This window comes from Myodes glareolus, chromosome 5 (assembly GCF_982192425.1).
Source record: "Myodes glareolus chromosome 5, mMyoGla1.1, whole genome shotgun sequence".
Taxonomy (NCBI): domain Eukaryota; kingdom Metazoa; phylum Chordata; class Mammalia; order Rodentia; family Cricetidae; genus Myodes; species Myodes glareolus.
The window spans coordinates 54,455,828-54,479,519 of NC_142030.1; the positions used below are offsets into that span (position 1 = coordinate 54,455,828).

The 23,692-nt window shown below is 42.9% G+C and overlaps 1 protein-coding gene across 4 annotated transcripts in view; it reads right to left on the reverse strand.

The window, feature by feature from the left end:
* The window catches only part of Flnb (filamin B), a 140,057-nt gene that overhangs the window by 55,021 nt on the left and 61,344 nt on the right, over positions 1–23,692 (reverse strand). For all 4 annotated transcript variants that reach the window (XM_048421316.3, XM_048421315.3, XM_085687960.2 and 1 more), the window contains exons 5-18: positions 19,857–19,975; positions 19,118–19,195; positions 17,473–17,635; positions 16,696–16,893; positions 13,032–13,169; positions 11,445–11,571; positions 9,684–9,820; positions 8,238–8,431; positions 7,489–7,602; positions 6,646–6,789; positions 6,267–6,390; positions 5,810–5,970; positions 4,809–4,899; positions 4,434–4,603 (exon numbers count right to left, since the gene is read on the reverse strand). In XM_048421316.3, the coding sequence (XP_048277273.3) occupies positions 4,434–4,603; positions 4,809–4,899; positions 5,810–5,970; positions 6,267–6,390; positions 6,646–6,789; positions 7,489–7,602; positions 8,238–8,431; positions 9,684–9,820; positions 11,445–11,571; positions 13,032–13,169; positions 16,696–16,893; positions 17,473–17,635; positions 19,118–19,195; positions 19,857–19,975 (1,958 nt within the window). The remainder of the gene's footprint in view (positions 1–4,433; positions 4,604–4,808; positions 4,900–5,809; positions 5,971–6,266; positions 6,391–6,645; positions 6,790–7,488; positions 7,603–8,237; positions 8,432–9,683; positions 9,821–11,444; positions 11,572–13,031; positions 13,170–16,695; positions 16,894–17,472; positions 17,636–19,117; positions 19,196–19,856; positions 19,976–23,692) is intronic.

The following is a 23,692-nucleotide window of genomic DNA, read 5'->3' on the forward strand; positions in this document are numbered from 1 at the left end:
TCTGGTGCCCTCCTCTGGTGTGCGGGCATACATGGAGGCAGAATGTTGTATACATAATAGATAAATAAATCTAAAAAAAAAAAAAAAAAAAAAGAAGGCATGCCTGAGGCCATTAGCTCCCAAAGCATGCCCCTTTCTCCACACAGGGAATAGCACTCTGAATGGCCTGGGAATTGTAACTTTAGCCCACAGCGAAGCCTACAGGTATGCCTTCCTTCACCCACTCTGGGGTGCTTTGGGTTCCTCCCAGAAATGAGCATCTCAACTCCTCTGCTAGATTATAATATTCCTAGGCCAGTTATGCTTGTGAATACAGGCACACTATCATTTGCCCCTTCATTTAGCTCCTAGTCAACAAATGGTGTCCAACGTGTAGACAATTGCATCCACAGAAAACCTGAGAGAGCCTGGGAAGTAATTCTAGACACAAAATAAGAGTGTTAAGCATGGCTTCTTGGTAGCAGCAATTTCTCAGGTTTGCTCTCATTGCAAAAGGCAAGTGCATCTCATTTAAGAGAGACTTCCTGACTCAGCTTTAGTTGCAAAAATTTGCAGCTTTTTAAAAGAGGCCCTGCCACCAAACACTTAAATGGTGTTTATGAATTGTCAACAGCATGCTTCTTGGTGGTGTCAGGGACATTGAAACTCCACAGAGTTGTGGCAATAAACATGACTCTAGCTAGTACCTCCGCCATGAGGCTAGACTCTCAGAAAGCTAAAGAATGGGATGTATTTAGCCATCAAAGCACTGCTTTAATCCTAGCCATATCGCTTAGCAAATTAAAGACTCATGTGGTCAGAAAAAGAGAGATGTACAATAAAAACTCAGATAAAGAAAACCTCTAAACGGTTTACAGTGTGTTTAAAAATATATGTAGGCTTGGGAGAGAAAAGAAAAAGGATTAAGTCCTTAAAATAAAAAAAGAAAGAGTAGCTGGGTGTGGTGGCACACACCTTTAATCCCAACACTTAGGAGGCAGAGACAGGCAGATCTCTGTGAAATCAAGGACAACCTGGTCTACAGAGTGAGTTCCAGGACAGCAAAGATACACAGAGAAATTCCTGTCTCAAAAAGCAAAAATTAAAAATAAAAACAAAAAAAAATAGAGTTTAAAATAAAGCCACTTAAAGATGAAAAATACACAGAGGGTCTGGATACTGTATGTTATGTTGTCTTTAAATTCTTTGATGGCTGAGGAAGGAGCAAAAGCTGCTAAAAGATATTTGATTATAAATGCTGCTGGATTAATCCAACATATGTATATTTTAAAAACGCTTTAACTTCAAAATTTAAGTCAACAGGTATGTTACTTTGGAGAAGAGGTTTTTGTCTTTGTTTCCAAAGGAAATAAGGCTGTGGATTCATTCTGGGCTAAGAAAAATCAGGTTTGATCAAGGAAGACCCCCTGAAGAATCTCCACTAGGAGCAGAGTGCAGATGTTCCAACATTTCAGAGGGCCTCTGTTGGAATTTCCTCTGAGTTCTGCATCCAGAACAGTTTCAAAACTGCTGGTTGAGATGATCAGGCCTCACAGAATATTCCATTCAGGACTTGACCATAATTCAAGGTTTTCTTTAGGTCCCCATAAGATTATCAGCACCCCCAATCAGCAGGAAGTATCCTGGAAAACTATGCCCACACTCCCAAAAAATGGATTAAGGATGTTTTTCTTTGTTTAGAGGGTTGGTTACAAGTTGTATGGATAATGGTCAGGAAGAAAGCTAAATATGCGAGATTCAATTCAGAGTTCTTATTTTGAAAAAAAAAAGGGGGGGTGCTTTTGGACAGTGGTTTTACCCTGTAAAGATTTGTTTCTTGTATTTGTTTAATAAAATGCTGACTGGCCAGTAGCCAGGCAGGAAGTAGAGGCAGGGCAACAAGAACAGAAGAATTCTGAGAAGAGGAAAGATTCAGTCTGCAGTCATCACCCAGACACAGAGGAAGCCAGACATGATCAAGCAAGATGTGACTGTCTTGCTGAAAAAGATACCAAGCCACATGGCTAACACAGATAAGTACTATGGGTTAATATAAGTTATAAGAGTTAATAAGAAGCACTAGGTATAGTCCTTGGGCCTGGGGATGGGAAGATGTATGCAGGACATGCTATCCTACCTTGGTGTGGAGGTATGCATGAGAATAGTTTTCATGGGTTCATGTATTGAAATGCTTGATCCCTAGTTGGTGGATTATTTAGGAAGAATTAGGAGATATGACCTTGTTGGAGGAGGTATGTGGGCCTGGAAGTTCCAAAAGTCCATGCCAGGCCAGTCTCACCCTCTCTATGCCTGTTGCCTGTGAATCAGAATGTAAGCTCTCAGCTACGACTCCAATGCCATGTTTGCCTGCCTGCCTGCCTGAGCCATGTTCCCAACCATGACATCATGGATTGACACTCTGAAACTGTAAGCAAGCCTCCAATTAAAAGACTTCTTCTGTGGGTTGCATGGGTGGTAGTTTCTTTCCACAACAAAAGAACAATAAGGCACTTGGGTAGCTCACAGTTCTGGAGGAGACATACTACATGTTTTCTTTGCCATAGGAGAAATAATGAACTATGAGGATTGCTCTACACAGCCTACGAGAAGGACTCCACAAAATGTCTACAACAGTAATATTAAAACTTAGACTCCACTAGGTTCCTTGGACATAGCACAGCCCTGAGAGGCCTCTTAGCATACTAACAGCTCTCAAAGCTGCTGCTGCTACCAGAGAACTATATGAACTTGACCTCAGAAGCATGCTGAAGTAAAGTGCTTCCTACTCTAGCATCACTTCAAATTTGATAAGACTTGACTTGGGCTCTTGACATGTATCTTGATTGGCAGCTGGGTACACATAGGGAAAGGGATCTACTTTGTTTTTAGTAGATTCAAGTCAAACCCTGACTTTCATCCTGGTATCTGCAATTTAAAAGACTCATCCAAAAGACAAAGACTATGATAGATAAATGGAAAATGAAGCTAAGTCATAAAGTGTTCAGAAAAGAATCTATGATCACCTTAGGATCATGACCATGCTTTGTGGTACTTTCTCCCAAGGAACACAGAGAACTTGCAGCAAAGATCTTGCCAAGCTCCCAGCCTAAGGTCCCACCAGTTCTCAGAACCATCAGTGAGAATAAACAGAGGGCTAATAATTACCGAGTCTTCCAACAAGGGAAAAGAACACATTATCTATAAATGTGTTCGATTTACTATTAATAAAAAGGAACCTTTCAGTGGGACTTCTTCAAAGTACTTAGGAAGAAGAAAATCTGGAGGTAAGAGGCCACATTCCTATAATGTTGTACTCAGATCTTACCCCAGAGAATTTTCCCCATTGTCAGGCAAGTTCCAAAGAAAAGATATTATCTCTAAGGATGTGTAACCCCAAAGCAAGAAGGCTAGCCACACACATCCCATTCTTACTGTACCCCTACATTTCCCCACTTGACCCTTGGCAGCCCCATGCTGAGAGGGCCCTGGCAGAGAAAGTCTTGAGCAGTGTTTCTGAAGACTGTACAGTCTTGTCCTGCAAATGGCTTATTAACAAAGGGGGCTCCCTCCTCCTCAGATTGATGGCATCTCAGAGCCTAGAATGACTATATTAACACTAAGCATGAGTATTAAAATTAAGACTTTCCTGCCAAAATATCTGCTATCCAGACTCTGGAGGTGTGAATGTGACGCAAAAGCTTAATTCTAAGCAAAAGCAAGGGATTCAGAATTCCAGTTTTGCAAGAAAGGAGCGTGGGGAAGATGGATGGGGGTGAAGCCTGCACAGCACCATAAATGCGACATATGCTTCTCAAGTGTAGCAGGCAATTTTGTTATGAAAAGAATGAATTTAAAAAATAACAGACGTAAACTTGTATGGAAGGGTAGCTTTTAGACCCTTATGTATAAAATAACAAATCTGCCTAGACAGCAAGATTCCTCAGAACTCCTGTACTTTGAAATAGGGAGCAATTTGTTGCCCGAAATAGTGGGTTTTGGGCCTTAGGGGTTAAAAGCTGAATGGGCTCATTGAGAAAAGATCCCTCTAAAACACCTCATTAAAAAACTAAACTATGTGAAACAGCCCACAAGGGAAACTGCAGGTGACGGACCATTTTTTATAATTAATCAGACCGGGAAGCAGTGGAATAGGGTGGGGGTGGGGTTGAGCATAAGAAGGTAGACTGGGTAGGTTCTTTATGTAAGAACTCAGTGCTTCTCTGATCAAACCCCACACTGAGGTAGAGATGTGGGGCTGCCTTCCTACTTCTCTGGGAAACCCATAGCAGCCTCGGGGTTTCTTTCCTCCCGAGAGCACACACTGTGTGGCATCACCGCATGCACTGATCATTCCCATGCTGTGCACAGCACAGCACAGCACAGCACAGCACAGCACAGCACCCCGTGAGGGAAAAGGCCTGGCCAGAAAAGCATGGGGCAAGAAGGAAGCTTACCTGCTGGGTTGGGGTGTATTTAACAGTGTGTGAATAGTCGTAGTTATCGATGATGTCCAAGTCCTTCACGGCATCACCAGGAAGGAGGCTGCTGAACTGCACATTGAGTGGTGCTTTCCCGGCCCCCTTGGTATACACAGTGAAGTGGGTTGGCTTCCCATTTTCCACACCTGGAAGGACACAGGGAAAGGGGAGAGTCAGAGGCCGGAGAGGTTTCACTTTTAGAACCAGTCTGACAGGCTCAACAGCACCGCTCCACAGCAGCTGCCAGGGACACATTGTTCCTGCCACATCAGAGCCCTTCACTGAAGAGAAGTCCCTCGAGGTCTAGACAGCGCAGAAAGATCAAGGCAGCCTTACCCATCACCGTCTTACCTGCTTTACTCAGCCCCGGACCTTCTGCCTTCACTTTGCTGGCGTCGTGGGAAGGGTCAACTTTGACTCTGAAAGGGCTGGCAGGGATTTCCTGAAGCAAAGACATGTCTGAGAAGGGAGGCCCCTAGGGAATCTTCAGAGCTTAACCTTCTGCCCAAACACAATGGACAAAGGCTGCCTTAATGGCCACTTTAACAAGTGATGAGAAACTTCCATTATTGTAGGTGAAGTCTGCACACACAGGTGCACATCTGGAACCCTAATAGCAAAAACACCCTTGGGTCTTTAACACCAGATGTTGGGGGCTAAGGATAAAAAAGAATACTACTCAGAATAAAGTAAAAGCCAACATAATACAGGGTTAGGAGGCAGAAAATGTCCTCCAGGGAGAGCTGTGGGTGGGGGTGTGAGGGCTTCAAGGAAGTAATCAGAAATGGAGTGAGTACAAGTCTTCAAAAAGAATTTGCAGGCTGTCAGAATGAAAGAATAAATTAATTAGACCATGTCAACTTAAGATCATTAACTTGAGGCACAGGCTATTCGCCCGAGCTTCCTAATTTCTATACAGTTAAGCTTGATCAGTAGAGTTTCAAAATGCCTAGTTTCAGAGTGTTCCTTACAGGACTACCATTATCATTTCAAAAAGCTTTTGCTATAAAAGCTTAAGGGCAGAGACCAGAGTTATTACTGCAAAAGGGTCAAAGGGAGGCACATCTAGAAGTTGCCTAACTCTTCAATTAAAAGGTTAGTGAATGTTTTTAACAAGTCAGTTTCTGCGTAGAGTCCTACTTTTAACCACTGAGAGAGAAAAAAGTGACAATTTAGCTTAGCCTCCTCCCACCCCCTTTCTGGTTTTAAGAGAATAGAGAAACTGAACATAGCTCTCAACGCATCTCTCTCAGCTGGTACGCAAAACAAAGGCCAAAAAGGAGATACGTACACAGGTGGCCTAAAAGCACAGGGTTCACCCTTCTCTGTGCCTCTTAGGCCCTAACCCATACCTGAGATGCAAAGAGAACCTTGATGGTGTATCGTCCAGCAGCAGGAGGCACATATTTGACGGTAAATGTGTCATTGACGTTGTGAATAATGTCGAAATCCACATCTTCCTCATCCTCACTTAGCACGCGGGCATCACACTTAATGCCAACACTGACATCACCTAAGACCGACACGCTCAGTGAGTACCAGCTTACAGGCAGCAGCATGTCTTAGACAATCACTTTCAGCCTGGGTTAATACCCCACAAGAGCCAACTCAAGAAAGGGAAGGTGGTAAATCAGCGTTTTGGAAAAGAATGCGCTAAAATATTACCAAGGAACGAACAAAGCTCATGGGTAAACAACCGTATACTAAAATGGGCTACTTCCTAGTTCAAGGTTCACTGCCCTCCAAATGTTGTAAGGATGTTCTTCTCAAGGAGTGATAATGACGGGGGTGGACGAAGTCTAATCTCACCTTCTCCAGCCTCTGTACAATCCACGGTGAAGTGAGTAGGCTCATTCGCCTTCAGACCACTTCTCTCCACACCTGGTCCAAACACTTTGACCTTCTGGGGATGGCTCCCTTGCCCAATATTGACCTGGAAAAGATGTGAACCTAGGAAATAAATCTATACAAAAAGTATTGCTTCCCTTAGGTTCAAGCATAAGACTAGAAATGGCCATTTTGTCAATCTAGAGTATTTTGCCCCATCAGCCCAAGTCTCTTTTCAAGGCCTATCCAGAATGGGCTCTTTCTATACATCTGCCTTAGCCATCTACTACACAAGGCCCAGACTCAATATATAGCCAGATTTTTTTTTCCCCATACAATTAGAATAAACTTCGCAACCTACCCTGTAGGGGCTGTGTGGTATGTTCACACCTCCCCAGATCACAGCTATGGTGTGCTTGATGGGTTTAACTGGGGTATATGAGCAGGCAAATGTGCCGTCCATCTGACTCTTCATCTGGATGTCAATGGGCTGGCCTTCCCCGTCCTGCAAAAGAGCCAGTCAAAACCTGAACAAAGGGGGTCCCCACAATGCCTCCACCAAAAAGTGACCACTGTGGCTTCTAGGGATGGCCAAAAAATCCTCAACTTATTATCATACAGCAGCCACAACATGCTATACACTCCCTATACACAGGCTATAGGTAACAACAAACAAAACCAAATAGTCCCACAAATAAAACAGGTCTCACTAGCTTACTCAGGATGATTTTAATGTACTACCATGGACCTCCTAATTACTAGGAGTCACGTACATGTTGCTGTGCCTAACTCTATTTATTTACTTGTAATTACTAAGAGTAAATGCTATAATCTCCCCTGCCTAAAGCCAGTACCATTTAGGATATAATTTCAATTCTTGAGTTTAAGTCCTTTGGCTAATTTTAAATAAATCAGACAAGCATAATCTGAATTTTGTTCACAGCCCCATTAGAAATTAAGTAGACTAAGACAAACTGAAAGACATAACAGAGAAATCTTAAACAAACAATCCTTCTTTCTATAGAGCGTGAATCACAAGTATTAAAAATGCCCTGCATTATGTCAGTCCTACGAAGCCCTCACATCGCCCTGTAGGACACTATTATTACTCTCAGTGGGTGGATAAGAAAGCCTAGGACCAGACGCACTGAGCACTTGACATTACACCTTCCACCTGACAGTGCAAGTGGCCCCAGAAACTTACCTGAGCCATTATCTTTAAGGGAGCTTTTCCAGCATCCTTGGGATCCACGATGAACTCAGCTGGGTTGTTGACAATGCAACCAGATTTCTCTAAACCAGGCCCATATGCTTGGACCTGAGGCAAAAAACCAAATAATGTTTCTTCCCTCGTGTCAAAGAATGGGATGGAGAGGGGAGTACACAAAATGTCTGGTGCTTAATTGAGCACTGCTATAGGAAGTCAAATGCCAAAGAAAGCTGTAACTTAAAAATAAATGCCACTAGTAGATGTTCATGAAGGAGAAAATACTCTAAAACAAAATCTGAACTAACCCAGACTCTCTGCCTTTACCCTGAAATGAGAGGAAGAACTTTTGTATCTGGGGCAGATCTTTAGCTGTGGCTGGCTTCAAGTTTCCCACTTTGAGGAAACACTGAAGGTTGCAGTCACCACAGAGCAAAGAACTAACCATGGGCTCAAGAGTGCCACAAATTAGCTCATTGACGATACTCTATGCATAGCTGGCCAATCGCCTAAGACGTGGCAAGAGGAGCCTCTTCCACTTGACAGGCATATCCTTGAATTTCCCCAGAAGCTCTGGGAGTAGACACTACCATTCCTAGTTTATGAAGAACAATGGCAAAAGGCAGAGAGGTCCATTACATTCCCAACATCCTGGAAGTTCTAAGAGGACCACTTCTGCCCCAAGATCCAACCCATTCCTCTCTGCCATAGGGGAGAAGGGGTAAAAGAAGGGTGAGGGTGTTTACTAGATCCGGGTTGTAGTCTCCGGTAGCAGGGTGGATGAAAGCCATGTATGGGCTGTCTTTGATGTCTTCATCATCACACATGATGTGAACAGCATATTCACCAGGCTCCTTGGGCCAGTATTTGACATCACACGATCCATCATTCTGATCATCATATTCTATCTTTGCCTGGGAGGGGCCTTCAATTGCAAACCCTGAGGGATGGAATAAAAGGGCTTTCCTGGTTACACACGGTGAGAATTATCTACTCTATGTGCTACTACCATCTCCTTCTCTCTGCCTCCCGGAAACCAAGCAATGAGCAGAAAATGGAAATCAAGTATGTCTCTTTTCCACAAAACCAAGGTCACTGGGTCTTGACTAGGGGTGGAAGGGTTAGACTGGATATTTCTGGTTTTCAGGTAACATGAGGAAGGGTAGGAAGGAGACACACCTAGGGCAAGGGTACATACCAGAAAAACCCTTTTTAGAACATAGAGCAACATGTGCCAAAAGTCTTAAACCAATACTTGCTTGTCTAAACCCATTACTGAGTTTTCACATGAATGAATTAAGTGAGGTTATGCATTCAACATTGTTTTGATATAATAGTATCTTGGAAGTAACTTGAGAGCCCAAGATGAGACTGAAATACAACAAAATTGCATAGAAGCCATGAGACATGAAGGAATTACATCCACTCATGTGGGGCATAAGGATGTAAAGATACAACTGTGTGTTCAGGAAAAAAGTACAAGAAGAGATTAAAAGTTTAACTACTACCTTAGACTAGAAGTATATACCAAAATGATTATTCTTTCTACTAGTGGAAATTATATGTAATTTCTTATTTTTCCCTCTTTTGCTTATTGTTATAGTGAAAACAGGGGCCAGTAAACTACAGCTCACTGGTCAATATTTCTATAGAAAGAGTTTTACAGGAGTACAGGCATACTTACTCACGTATGTATTTTCTTGATGACTGCTTTACAACCACAATGGCAAAGTCACATAATTGTGATAGAGATCATATAGCATATAAGGTAAAAATACTGGGCATGTGGCCCTTTCTAGAAAAAGTTTGTTGGCTTCTAATCCATAATGATCCTGTGTTTTGTCAGACAAGCACTTAAAATATATTCAGTTATGCTCCAAACAATATATTTACTTTTTGAAATTTCAGCAAAATTTGTCAAGTCATTTATTTAAGGGTCAATCACCAATTCTTACCTACGATGTTTTATGTACTGTTTAGCATACCACCCACCCCTACTTAGGGACCTGATCAGTAAGGCAATCACTATTGTCACAGGCATTGGGCAACTGAAAGCAAAGAGGAAAATAAGAACTAGAATTTTACAGCATTCAGAAGGCTTTGTGTAGTCAGGAGATCACATGAAGCTCCAACACTAGGTACTGTGTGATCCTTAGCCTTACAGAAGCGGTTGGGCAATTGCCTCCACTTACCCAGAGTCCCGACCTCAGAGCCAATGGACTCCACCACGAAGTCTGCTGATCGGCCAACAATGCCACCATGAAGACCAGGGCCCCAGGCACGGACTTTCTGCATGCCTGCTTCAGGGCCAACTTGGACTTCAAAGGGGCTAGAAGGGAGGAGCAGAAGAAGCATTGAGAAAGAGCATAAAAGGGGATTACTTAATGCAGTTCTTTTCACTTGCCTTATCTTTTGCACGGAGGCTGAAACTCTAGGCAAAGTCCTCCCTCCACACTGGTTGCCCCACAGCCATTGTTATGTCAACAATATAATGTAATGTGGGTGCTTCAGGAGCTGGGGGGCACTGGGCTGCCACTCAAGCAACACATTTCTTCTAGTTTGCTCATCAGCGCATGACCTTAGGTATGCAGGGCCCTCTAGAGTGTAAGCCTGAAAGACTATTCACATTTCTCTTTTCCCACCTATGCTATAACAGAAACAAAACAAAAACAAAAACAACAACAACAAAAAACCCCAAACTAGTATGAATAGGCTTTAACTCATTCATACATGACCAAATCTGCTTTAATTTTGGCAAGGGAAGTTTGCAGGGAAGTTTTTGCAATAAGGGTGTCCAGACACTGAAAACCCTATATAAGAGTTCCCCTTATCCTTAGTTTTATTTTCTTAAGTTTCAAATGTGGTTTGCAATATGTATCATTTTGAGATTAACAGTGTGCCATGATGCCTACATTATTTTTTTTAACTTTGTCTCATCATATAGGCATTATGTCATCTAACAACACAAGAAGGGTAAGTCCAGTACAATATGGCAGTTTTTATTTTTATTTATTTATTTATTTGACAACAGGGTTTCTTTATGTAGTTCTGGCTGTCCTGGAACTTGCTCTGTAGACCACAGTGGCCTCGAACTCACAGAGCTCCACTTGCCTCTGTCTCCTGATTGCTAGGATTAAAGGCGTGCACCTCCACTGCTTGGCAATGGCATACTTACGCTGACAATATTCATGTGCCTTTCCTTTTGCTGCTTCATCATCACTATTATCAGTCTCGCATTATGTCTATTTTATAAATTAAACCTTTTCGTGGGTGTGCATGCGTAAAGGCAAAACAAACAAAACAAAACAAAAACCACCAGCACATGACCCTGTCTGGGGTGGGTTTCAGGCATATATTCATGGTTTTAGAAGGCAACCTTTGTAGATAACAGAGAACCACTATAATGTTCAAGTATTTCTCAAGACAAAATGTATTCAGAGTTTAAATTGCCCTCAGGAGAGCAGCAAAGCCCAAGGGCCCAGAAAGGAAACTGCTATAGCCCCAGGCAAAACTGTGGCCAGGGTCCCTTGCCTCTGATGGCATTCATGTAGATGGTTTTAATGTAAACCATAGCAGACTGTGCCCCTGCGGCATTCGTGAACAGAGGCATTCATTGAAAAGGAGAGCCTGGGTTTATACAAGGCTGTATAGACACACAGGCCATTTGCTCTCTATCACAGCCCTTTCTGGTTTCCCTGCCTCCCACCAGGCGCAAACCACCAGCATTTGATTTAAAGCAGGCAGCTGAAACCACAGTGACTTTGTGCTGCTTTTGAGAATAAGCCAAGTGTCTGTGCTGCTCCGAAAAGGGGGGGGGGGCGGGCTGGGGGTGGAAAGCTTTGAACAAAGCAGATCTCTCTTCCCTCTGGCAGCCTGGGAAGCGGCGGGCTCCTGTGAGCCTGTCACAGGCCGATTATACCTCTAAACAAGGCACATCTCCAACCTAGACTCACCTCTTCGGAATGTGGTGTCCCCCCCAAGTAATTGCAATGCTGTATTTCCCTGGTGTGCTAGGGTAGTACTCGAATGAGTAGACCCCATCCAGGAAGCCCTTCTGCTTCACGAGCTCCTCCAGACCCTCTGCAGAAAGAAAGCACACAGCCTTTGCAGTATAACCTCTAGGCTTCAAGGAAACCATCCACAAAGCATAGGTGACCTACAAAAATTCAACTCTGAATGTGAGGTTCCCCCTCCCCCACCAAGCCTGGGAGAGGGTTCCAAAACTAAAAGCAGACTCATCTCAGCTTCCAAGGAGGGAGAAATGGGATGACTTCCCAGCTAACTTGCTTCAAAAGCTCTCAGCAGAGGCTGAGGTTTTAAACCAGCTGCAATGTTTGCTGGGTCTCGGCATTTCTCAACAGTTCTAGCTGCTTTCCGGCCACCATTCCACCCCTCCAACACTGGAAACGGAGGTCATTTTTATCATGACTTGCCGCCTTGGACTAAGCACCTGTGTATTGTTTCCTGGACAACAAAGGAAGAGAGTCCTTACAAGGGATCTATGAGAAGATGGGTTTTAGGTTCTATACATCATTTCAGATCCAGCCATCAGGTAGAAACTTGTTTTATGTTGAGGTTTGGCCGGAAAAGCCAAGGAGTCAAGAAAGTCTCCAAGGTCAGAAAAAAGACACCTCACCTCTTTGGTTCCTGTTGCAACAAGCTGAGTGGGTGTGGGGGGCTGGGAATGGGAGGATGGACAGCCCCAGAGCTACTTGGCTCTAGGTCAAGGCAATCAAGAACCCTGGCTGCCCTTGGGGCGTATCTTTCCCCAAAGCTTTGAGCTGAGACCACATACAAACTTTTTGGACTCAGGATGAAAACAGAGGACAAGAGGAACCGGGATGCAGGGCTTGCAGGACTCTACAAGCCTTAGAAGGAAAACCATGAAGTGCCGCTTCACCTGTTACGAGGACTTCTGAGCTGTCCCTCTGTCCTAGAGAATACATGAAACCCCATGTCTATTCTCTCTGCCACTAAAGGAGAAAGAATAGGGCACCAGGGAAACATGCCCTCTGCCAAAGGCTTTTAACTTACAAAGAAAACCATCCTAGGGTGTTTTATTCTTCTATAAACACCGATCATTCTAACATAGTAACTGATATAGTTTCATAGTCTATAAAACATAACCTGGGCTGGAGAAATCAATGGCTTTGAACACTGTGATTGGATTCCAGAATGTCACTCTGTGCAAGGACTTTACACCTAGATCTCCCGGGGGGGGGGGGGGGTAGGGAGGGAAGGAGCGCTAGACTGTCCCCAAAGCAACATTTCTCCAATTCCCTTACAGCATTACTTTCTATCCCAGAGGTTTTTTAGAATGTAAGGCTGTCAAACCACCTACTGGTTGCATCTACCCATATCCAGGACAGATGTTACTAATCAATCACTGCTCCCTTCTCCAAAGAGTACAGACAGGACTCATTTCTTTGTCATAGCTCTCTAGGAGATCAATCAGGACCTCCGTGGGATGTAATTCATACACCGTGGCTGAAAAATTAGCTAAGATTTTATCTGACATGGGGAAAGAAAGGAGTACTTACTGGGGCCCTTCACAGTTACACCCAGCTCCCCGCTTCCAGCAGCTTTGGTGTCCACCTTAAAGTCTGCAGTCTCCCGGATCCGGACACCTTTGGGCTGCAGGCCTCGGCCACTGGCCCGGCAAGCATTTGGATTGCAGGCTGCAAGTAGAGTTTTAACATCAGTTCAACCTTTTAATATTTGGTAAAAGACAAGAAAAGTAAGGTTACTTGGGGCCACCTGCCAAGAAAATGTTTGCTTTGTACAAAGAGCATCCGGTAGTTGCCCAAGATCAGGGGTCCCACGCAGGAAGTGCACCCGCTAGCAAAGAAGGACACAGCATGACTTTGTACAGTCTCACCAAACAAGGGCTGGGCAAAAGTTATTTTGGCAACATTCAACAGGAAAGTACCGTGCTCCTGGTACTGGCTTTTGGCCTTTTATGAGCAGGAAGGTATTAAGACTGAGTGCTGAGCATTGTCCAAACCCCACTGCCACACTCAAGGGCTCACTAAATGCAATGTTTGAAATATGTCTGGGTTCTAAAGCCTGGGTCAGCCATCTCTGAAGATCTGGACATGACTGTTGTCTTGCATGTGAACAGTCAGGCATAAAGCTGAAATCGTGCTCCCAAAGACGGCTGTGACAAAACTCTGGGTATCTGCAAAGGGCAAGCCTCAGCAGAAATGCCATTTTTGACTTGATTTCTGATCTCCTTTAAAAACCACACACTTGAGAACTAAACTTAAGAACTATAGTAATGACTAACATTCTTCACTTGGGAGAGCCATGAAATTACTCTTCTGTGTGGGGTTATCAGGGAGGATGTTTATAAAGACACATATACTTCCTAAGGATCCTCTGCCCAGCATACGCAACTTCTTCCTTCAGTGGAAATGGAAAATTGATGGGCACAATGTCCTGTTGTCCATGAATTGGCTTTTCCTCCCCAAATCTCACACTGCACATCTGACAGCCCATTATACATAGGCACCAAGAGTGGAAGGAAGGTAGTTCTTTATTGGACACATCCTTCCTCTTGGTTATATGGCAAACCATTGCTTGCCAGAGTGGCACACAGACATTCTTGCAGTTAGAGATCATGTTAGATTGTTATGGATGAACATAGTTTATGGTGGTGGTACTTAATGGCCAGTAACATTGGTTTTTCCACTGTTAAAGACATGTAAAGTGTGTATGTGTGCACTGAAGGGCCCCGCACATGCTCTACCACTGAGTCCTCTTTTACTTTTTATTTCAAGACAGGGTCTCACTAAGTTGTTTTCCTATGACCAAGTTGGCTTTGAACTTGTGCTTCTTCTGTCTCAGCCTCCCAACTGACTAAGATTATAGGCCTATACCACCAGGCCTGGCTAAAGCATCTTTTAATACCAAATCATTACAGCGGAAGGCAGTAAATGAGAAGAGAAAAACAATAACAAAAAACTTACTGTCCCAGAAATGAATGATGCAGCCCATGAATGAGAGATTAGGAAACACCAGAATGAGGAAACCTGTCTTAAACCATCGCTTTCCTGATATCAAAGGAATTTTGATTATAAATATCTAGGGAAAGGGTTGCTTTTTTTTTGTCAAACAGACAAAAGTTGGTCACATGAGGAATCAGTCACAAGATGTCAGGAATTCTGGGGTGGGGGGATTAAATGTGTTTTCTCTCTCTCTCTCTCTCTCTCTCTCTCTCTCTCTCTTGGAAATATTAAACATATACAGCATGGTCAACACCAAAATGCTAACAGCTCAGCTCCCATAAACACTCAGCTGAAGGATTTGAGGGAACACGCCAGATCTGCTGCTACCCTCAGCACCTCGCTCAGGCTGGGATCTGGTTAGACGAGCTATCATCACCAACACCTGTACAGGAATTTCCTGAAGTCACACACAGCACAGGCTCCCCTGACCCGTGCAATCCAGCACGAAGGACTGGTAAAGATGCCCCACTCAACCGGCCCTTACCAAAGCAAGAGCCTCTGGCCCAGAGCTTGCAAATAGGAAGCCAGCAGTTTCAGGGTCCAGGCTGGCCCAGAGGCAGGAGTCAGAAGAAGCAGCCAGGTCTGCAGGTGCAGAGGTGGAGGACAGAACAGGGAGAGGCAAGTACTGGTTAGAAAAGGCAGCATAGTTGGGAAACAACAACAACAACAACAAAAAGTCAAAGAAACAGAGAGAGAAACGCTAACATCAGGGGATGAGAAACGCTGCTGGCTGCAGAGGAATTTAGCGGAGTGGTTACAGGCCTGGTCAATGAACACTATGGTCCTACATATGCTTTAAGATCCGCACTGTCAAAGCCTTAGTCACCCCACCTACAATCTGGAGGTGGTAATCACACCTGAAATGCATAGACATACATGTGGGCTAATGCAGTTGAGCTGAGTGCCCAACAGCCAGAGAAATGCTTGGACTCTAGGGACCAGCTGTTGTCAAGCTTGGTCTTAGATACCAGATCCAACAGACTTAGGTCTCTGCACACAGATTTGGTATCCCTCACCAAAAATGACTGGAACAAAAAGATTTTGCTATAGTGAGATTTTAAAGGTGTTTTTGATGTTTATGTGTGTCTAGGTAAGCGCCTGCCACACATGTGCAGGTGCCCATGGAGGCGAGAAGGGTGAACCAGAACCTCTAGAGCTGGGGTTACAGGTAGGTAAGAGTCGACTGGGATAGGTGCTGGGAAGTGAACAAACCCTCTGAAAGTCCAGGAAGAGCTCTTCACCCCTGAGCCTTACATCCAGTACCCATTTCAGACACACTTGTAAAAAATATTTGCATGGGTCAGGCGGTGGTGGTGCACGCCTTTGATCCCAGAACTTGGGAGACAGAGGCAAGTGGATCTACTTACAGAGGGAGTTCCAGGATTGTCCATGCTATGCAGAGGAACCCCATTTTGAAAAAAACAAAACAACAAATTACACAGATTTTGTTGACTGAGCTTCCCTTACCTGAAAACCTAAAATCTAAAATTATTTGAGAATCATGTCAGTGTACACACACACACACCCCATGGATCTTGAAGCAATCCAGTTTTCAGATAGGGCTACTCAATCTGCAGTACAGAGTAGACTTAACATGTTCCTTAGTGGTGTAAGCGTTGAGTAGGTGGGACCTAGCGGGGAAAAAAGGCGGGTCACTGGAAATTTACTCTGTAAAGCAATGGTTCTCAACCTGTGGGTCGCGATCCCTTGGGGTTTGCATATTAGATATTTACATTACGATTTATGAACAGTAGCAAAACTAAAGTTTTAAAGTAGCAATGACATAATTTCATGGTTGGGTGTCCCACATGAGTAAGGGTCGCAGCGTTAAGAAGTTCGAGAACCACTGCTGTAAAGGATCGGTGAGGGTCTAGCCCCTTCCTTTCTCTTTCTTGGCTTCCTGGCTACCATGCGGTAACAGCTCCTTTGCCACATGTGTCTATCATAGACATACAGCAAAATCATAGGCCTAAGAGAAACTGGGCCAAGAGATCGTGGCCATAAACCAAATAGCTTTATCATCTATTAATGTGATCATCTTAGATATTTTGGCACAGGGAGGAAAGTTGAGGAACACAACTCATATCAGCACCAACCCTGAACTACCACTTCCTGTTGAAGGGATTCTGGCAGAAAGAGGAGTGAGTAAGTCCCAGTTTATTAGTTTCTATGCCAGGTATATTTGGCCAGTACTTACCTTCCCCAACCTGCACACCAAAGGGACTCTTGGGAATGGCATCTCCAGCAAAGGAGACCTTGATCACATGGGGGCCGGGTTGCACTGGCTTGTACACACATCTATACACCTGATTTCCTCTGTCTTCCACCAGCAGCTCCACAGTGTTCTTGCCCTGAGGATCCTCCACCTCAACATCAATGTCGCCCACGCCAGCTCCTGGGGAAGAACCGCCATTCCATGAGCACATCTTCCCCCTTCAAAAGCTTGCTGCCAACCAGGGCAAACTGCAAGGCTGTACCAACTATCTTCTTTTTCACATTGTCTATTTCCTTTTCTTAATTGAGAGAAAGCTGCCAGGTGATAGTGACACAAACCTTTAATCCCAGCACTCAGGAGGCAGAGGCAGGGGGATCTCTGTGAGTTCTAGGCCAGCCTGGTCTGCAGAGCGAGTTACAGGATAGCCAGGGCTACACAAGAGAAACCCTGTCTAGAAAAACTAAAAGAAAATAAAGCTAACAAATCAATAACCATTTTACTCATTTGTGCTGCCCATTCCCCTAGTCTTTCATAAAACTTGTTCTAGCGCATGTCTGGTAAAATCTAGTGCAGACAGAAATTTGAACAGAAATTGAGAAGTAATCAATCAGGGTCAGTAGTGAAGAGACGGATAAATATAACTAACTCAAGAGAAAAAGTTGTTTGCTCAATTTGAAAGACCAAAGTTTGGGTGCCCCAAGCCTTCCTGAGGATTCTGTTTGAGATCATAGAGAAGATGCAAAGGTCAAAGCACGTTACCAGCTGTGTAGATGTCAAAGTAGGTGGGCTTATTGGCAATGTTCCCTGTAGTTTCCAGCCCTGGGCCTTTTGCAATGACTTTGCTGGCGTCTCCTTGGGCTTTGTCAACGTTGACTTCAAATGGGCTCTTAGAGATGTGCTGTCCTGCAAAGAGGACTGTGACCTACAAGTAACAAGAGAGACAGACGTGACAGCTGCTCCCTGGCCATCAAGAGCACCACCCAACCTCGTGTTTCCATCCAATCTTCTTTCAGCTTTCTCAGGAATGGACACCCAAAGATGGCTGGAAGCAGGAATCCTAAAATCAGGGATTTTTACCTCCTGGACCTATCAGGCATATGGCTATGCCCATGCTATCAGATACACTTGGTCTTTTATTTTATTTTTTTCTGATTGTGTTTGGTAATCTCCTGGATCTCTGTGCTGTCCAGCCTCTGGTTCCTGGCTATCTGGGCAGAGTCAGCATGGGTTTCCTCTAGTGGTGTGGGCCTCAAGTTAGAGCAGTCGTTGGTTGGTTGTTCCCACAAGTTATGCTCCATCATGACCTTGGCACATCTTACAGGGCACTCAGCCTTTTTAACAGGAAATGCACAACCATTTATACTTAAATATCTAGGCATGGGGTTCCTTTAGTAGTGCAGACAGAGCTACTACATTCTGAGAATGAAGTATACCATCCCAAGATTTCAGATATAGAGTCACATTTTTCACAGACTAAGATCATTCTCAGATAAATGTGTTGGAGGCAAAGTGAAATGACTTCTGTCTAAAACCTTAGCAAAAAATGTCACATCCTGGGATATTTCAAGGGAACTAGACTGAGTTTCCTATGAACCTATACTTGGTTGGAATAAACCAATTAGATCATAAATGTTTCCTTTTACGATTTAATTTTCCTAGATTCACGATGTTCTGGAGTAAGAAGAGTCCTGGTGAATTCACAAAAGCTCAAGGCAGAAAGCAGAACCTGTCTTGAAGTCTGGGCATGATATAGGAGGATTGGATTTGTGTACAGAAGGCTTTCTTTCAGTGGAAGACACATTCCTAGGTTACCCACTTGTTGTAGCCCAGACTCTCTTAGCTCTTGCCCTATGGGATCATTCCCAGAATTGGTCTCAACATCCGGGAGCTGGATCTCAGGTATTCGCAGCTGCTGAGTGAATTCTTTGCTGCTGCTAGTGAGCTGAGCTGTGTGTCGTCAGGAATTAAGACCAGGATATTCTCTAGCCAATCTCAAAGTGGGGCGAGTAAGGAAGCACTCAGAACAGAAGCCCCAGGTAATCACTAAAGTATCTATAGTCCAGACATACAGCTTCAATTTTTAGGTACCCATGTGGAATTAGGGAGAGAAAAGTCAGGATATTACAAATAACTTCTGGGGAATTTAAATAGAGATGTACTTGTTAATACCAAGTCTGATTCATAGAGACTCTACCGCTTTTCCCAAATGAGTATGAACAATCTAGTAACTAGTAGTTAATCTAAGTCACTCTTACAGCGTTTGCCTAGAATGTGAGAGATCCTGCATTTCACACCCAGAATTGTTAAAAGCAGCTGCCAACAAGACCATTCCTCTTCCTACGATCTCTGTCTTTAACATATAAGCCCAATGACCAGACCATGCTATGGCCATGCCTTATCTTACTTTGTGCAGCCCAGTGACCTTGGGTAGATACTCCACAGAGTATGTCTTGTTCTTGTCACTGTCAGGGGTCACACGTGCCTAGAAGAGAAGATGATTATCAGTTAGAGAAGAAGCGAGGTATGAGTAAGTCATGTCTTGTGAGGCCATTTCTGTCCCCCAAGAGGTATCAGCAAAGAGGTAACAACAAAAGGGGGTGGGTGGGAGGAAACTATCTAGAAAAAGCTAGGACTCTCTCTAGGGACTGGCCATCAAGGGCCGAGAAAACACAAAATAGATTTCCTTGATCACCTATTAGTTTGGTGATTATTATTAGCTTAGGAGATACAAGAACCAGTTTTATGAGCCGAAAATAAAACAGTAAGTTGGGCAGAGACCCTGCCCCACAGGGGAAGCCAGACAATATGTTGGCATATTTATAAGTTCAGATTGTGTTGTGACAGGAGTGAGAACTAGACCTAAGAAAATATACACTCAAGCCCTGGCTAACAACTTAAAGATGGTTAGTAGAGGAAAATCAGGACACCTCAATTAACAAGCCTTGTGACTCATCCAAAGTATCTTTTACTTTATTAAACACTGTGTTCTTGTAAGTCAACGTATATTGCAAGAGTTGTCGGGCAAGTTACTTTATCTATGGCAAGCCTCAGGATCTGTCTGGTAACATTTTGGCTGAGAGCTATGAGGACATGAAGATATAGTCTCTGGTCTTGATAAGGTCCAGTATCCTTCAGCATCATACCTCTTCTTTGTTTCCTTCTGGGTCCTCAACAAACACCATCACATCTCCCTGTCCAGCACTGATGGTATCGACAGTGAACTTGGCTGGCTGCTTCACCATGTTTCCAGTGGGTTCGATTCCTGCCATGAGTTTAGACAGTAGTTACTGAGTTGACCCATTCTCTCACACAAATCATCACCCATTATGTCTCTTGTCTTTTCTTCGTGTTACCTAACCAATATCCAATTCTAAAATATTCAGGAGTTTCAGGTAGCGGCACATGCAACAGTGTAAACATACATAGGTGGTAGCTGGCAGCAGGGCCTGCCTTTGAGAGGTCATACAGGTGAAGGAAAGGTGCACATTTTTTTTTTATTAAACAACACTGTATATGCTTTTTAAAAATTGATTCTGGTTATTATTTGTAATTAGACTTTTAAATTTAAAGAAAGTTAAGCAAAATTAGCTTGATTCAAAGACAAATATCACATATCTTCTGTCATATGCGGATTTCAGGCATAGATATAAATGGTATGAAAGTAGACATAAGACCTTGTGGGAGAAAAAGTCTTCAGAAGGAAAGAAAAGGGTAATGCGGGGTAAAGAAAGGCAAATACTGTATATTTTCTTTAATATGCAGAACCTAGTTATTAAAAAGTTACTTGAGGGGCTGGAGAGATGGCTTAGCTGTTATGAGTACTTGCTACTGTTGCAAAGGACTTGGGTTCCATTCCCAGCACCCGCACAGTGGTTAACAACCACTTATAACTCCAGTTCCAAGGGATCTGAAGATCACTTCTGACTCTCTTGGGCACCAGGATCTGGGGGAAGAGGATCAGTGGGGAGAGGAGAAAAAGGGAAGGGCAATGCAGGGGAGAATATGAGCAAAGAATGATGATTTACATGTATGCAAACGACACAATGAGAGGCTGGAGCTGAAGCTTGGTTGGTACACTGCTTGTACAAAGTCCTGGGCTCCATTCCCAGTACCACCAGGCAACACAGCGAGTCTAACCCCCAGCCTGGGCTACAAGAGACACTATCGCAAGGAAGAAAACAGGAAGGAAAGAAGGAAAAAAAGCTAATACTCTGTAACTTGCTGAAGAAATTAATTTAAAAAAAACAGATAATTGAGCAATAAAGAGAGCACAAATTGAGGAAATTCAGGAAATGGAAAATCTGGGTAAGCGAATAGGAACTACAGATGCAAATATCACCAACAGAGTTCAAAAGGTGGAAGAGAGAATCCCAGGCATTGAAGATACAATAGAAGAAAGTCAAAGAAAATGTCAGAGCTAAAAAAATAACACAAAACATCCAGAAAATCTGGGACACCATGAAAAGACCAGACTTAAGAATAATAGGAAGAAGAATCCAAGCTCAAAACCGAGAAAATATGTTAACAAAATCATAGAAGAAAATTTCCCTAACCTAAAGAAGGACATGCCTATAAAAGTACAAGACGCTTACAGAATACCAAATAGACTGGATCAGAAAAGAAAGCCCCCATATCATATAAGAATCAAAACACTAAATAAATAGAACAAAAAAGGATTATTAAAAGCTGCAAGGGGAAAAAGGTCAAGTAACATATAAAGGCAGACTTATAAGAAGTACACTTGATTTCTCAATGGAGACTCTAAAAGCCAGAAGGGTCTGGAGAGACGTCTTGCAGACTCTAAGAGACCAGCCCAGACAAATATACCCAGCAAAACTTTTAATCACCATGGAGAAAATAATGTACTTCATAACAAAGTCAAATTTAAACAATATCCACCCACAAACCCAGCCCTACAGAAGAAACTAGAGTGAAAATCCCAACCCAAGGAAGTTAACTACACCCATGTAGGGGCTGGAGAGAGAGCCCAGTGGTTAAGAACACTGGTTGTTCTTCTAGAGGACCTGGGTTAAGTTCCCAGCACTCACATGGCAGCTCACAACTGTCTGTAACTCAAGTTCCGGGGGATCCAACACACTCGCACAGACATACATGTAAGCAAAAACACCAACCAATGTACATCGAATAAAAATAAATAGACCATTAAAAAAAACTACACCCATATAAACATAGGCAATAGATAATTTCACGCCTGCAAAATCCAAAGAAGGGAAACACACACACACACACACACACCACTACCACCACCACCATAACAGGAATAGACAGACAATCAGTGGTCATTAACATCTCCTAATATCAATGAGCTCAATTTGCCAATAAAAAGACACGGGTTAACAGAATGGATCCGAAACAGGATTCATTCTTCTGTTGCATACAAGAAACATACCTCAACACAAAAGATTGTCATTACCTCAGAGCAAAGTGTTCAAAAAAGATTTTCTTTTCTTTTTTCTTTTGGTTTTTGAGACAGGGTTTCTCTGTAGCTTCGGAGCCTGTCCTGGAACTAGTTCTTATAGACCAGGTTGGCCTTGAATCGAAAAAGATTTTCTAAGCAAATGGACTTAACAAGCAAGTGGGTGTAGCTATCCTAAAGAGACTTCAAACCAAAATTAATCAAACAAGATGGAGAAGGACATTTCATACTCGCTAAAGGAAAAATCCACCATGATGACATCTCAATTCTGTACATCTATGCCATAAGTGGAAGGGCACCCACATTTGTAAAAGAAACATTACTAAAGCGTAAGTCACACATCGAACTCCACACATTAATAGTGGGAGACTTTAACATCCCACTCTCACCAATGGACAGGTCATCCAGACAGAAACTAAACCCAGAAATAGAACTAACAGACATTATGACACAAATGGACCTATCAGACATCTATAGAACATTTCACCCAAACACAAAAGAATATACCTTCTTTTCAGCATCTCATGGAACCTTCTCCAAAACTGACCACATACTCAATAACAAGTCTTAAAAGATATAAGACAATTGAAATAACCCCCTGTATTCTATCAAACTGCCATGGATTAGCATGGAGTTTTAGTGCAGAACTCTACCAGATCATCAAAGAAGAGCTAATACTAATACTCCTCAGAATAGTCTACAAAATATAAATAGAAGAAACACTGACAAATTCATTTTATGAGTCCACAGTCACCCTGATACTCAAACTACATAAAGACTCAACAACAACAACAAAAAGACAGAGAGGATTGCGCACCAATCTCCCTCATGAACATTGATGCAAAAATACTCAATAAAATACTCAGAAACTGAATCCAAGAACACATCAAAAAGATCATCCGCCATGATCAAGACGACTTCATCCCAGATGCAGGGATGGTTCTACGAAAAAAATCTGTCAATGTAATCCACCATATAAACAAATTGAAAGACAAAACCACATGATGCTGAAAAAACCTTTGACAAAATCCAACACCCATTCATGGTAAAAGTTTTGGAGAGATCATGAATACAAGGGACATACCTAAACAAAAGCAATATACAGCAAGTCTCTATATATAGCCAACATCAAATTAAATGGGGGAGAAATTCCACTAAAATCAGTAACAAGACAAGCTGTGCACTCTCTCCATATCCATTCCATATAGTACTTGAAAATCTAGCTAATGCAATAAGAAAACTAATGGAAAACAAGGGGATACAAATCAGAAAGGAAGAAGTCAAAGTATCATTGTTTGCAGATGATATAATAGTATACAGAAGTGATCCCAAAAATTCTACCAAGGAATTCCTACAGCTGATAAACACCTTTAGTGAAGTGGCTGGATACAAGGTTAACTTTTAAAAAAAGGAAAAAAATAAAAAGAAAGAAAAATCAGTAGCCCTCCTATATACAAACAAAAAGTGGGCTGAGAAAGAAATCAGGGAAACAACACCCTTCACAATAGTCACAAATAACACAAAAATATCTTAGTGTAACTC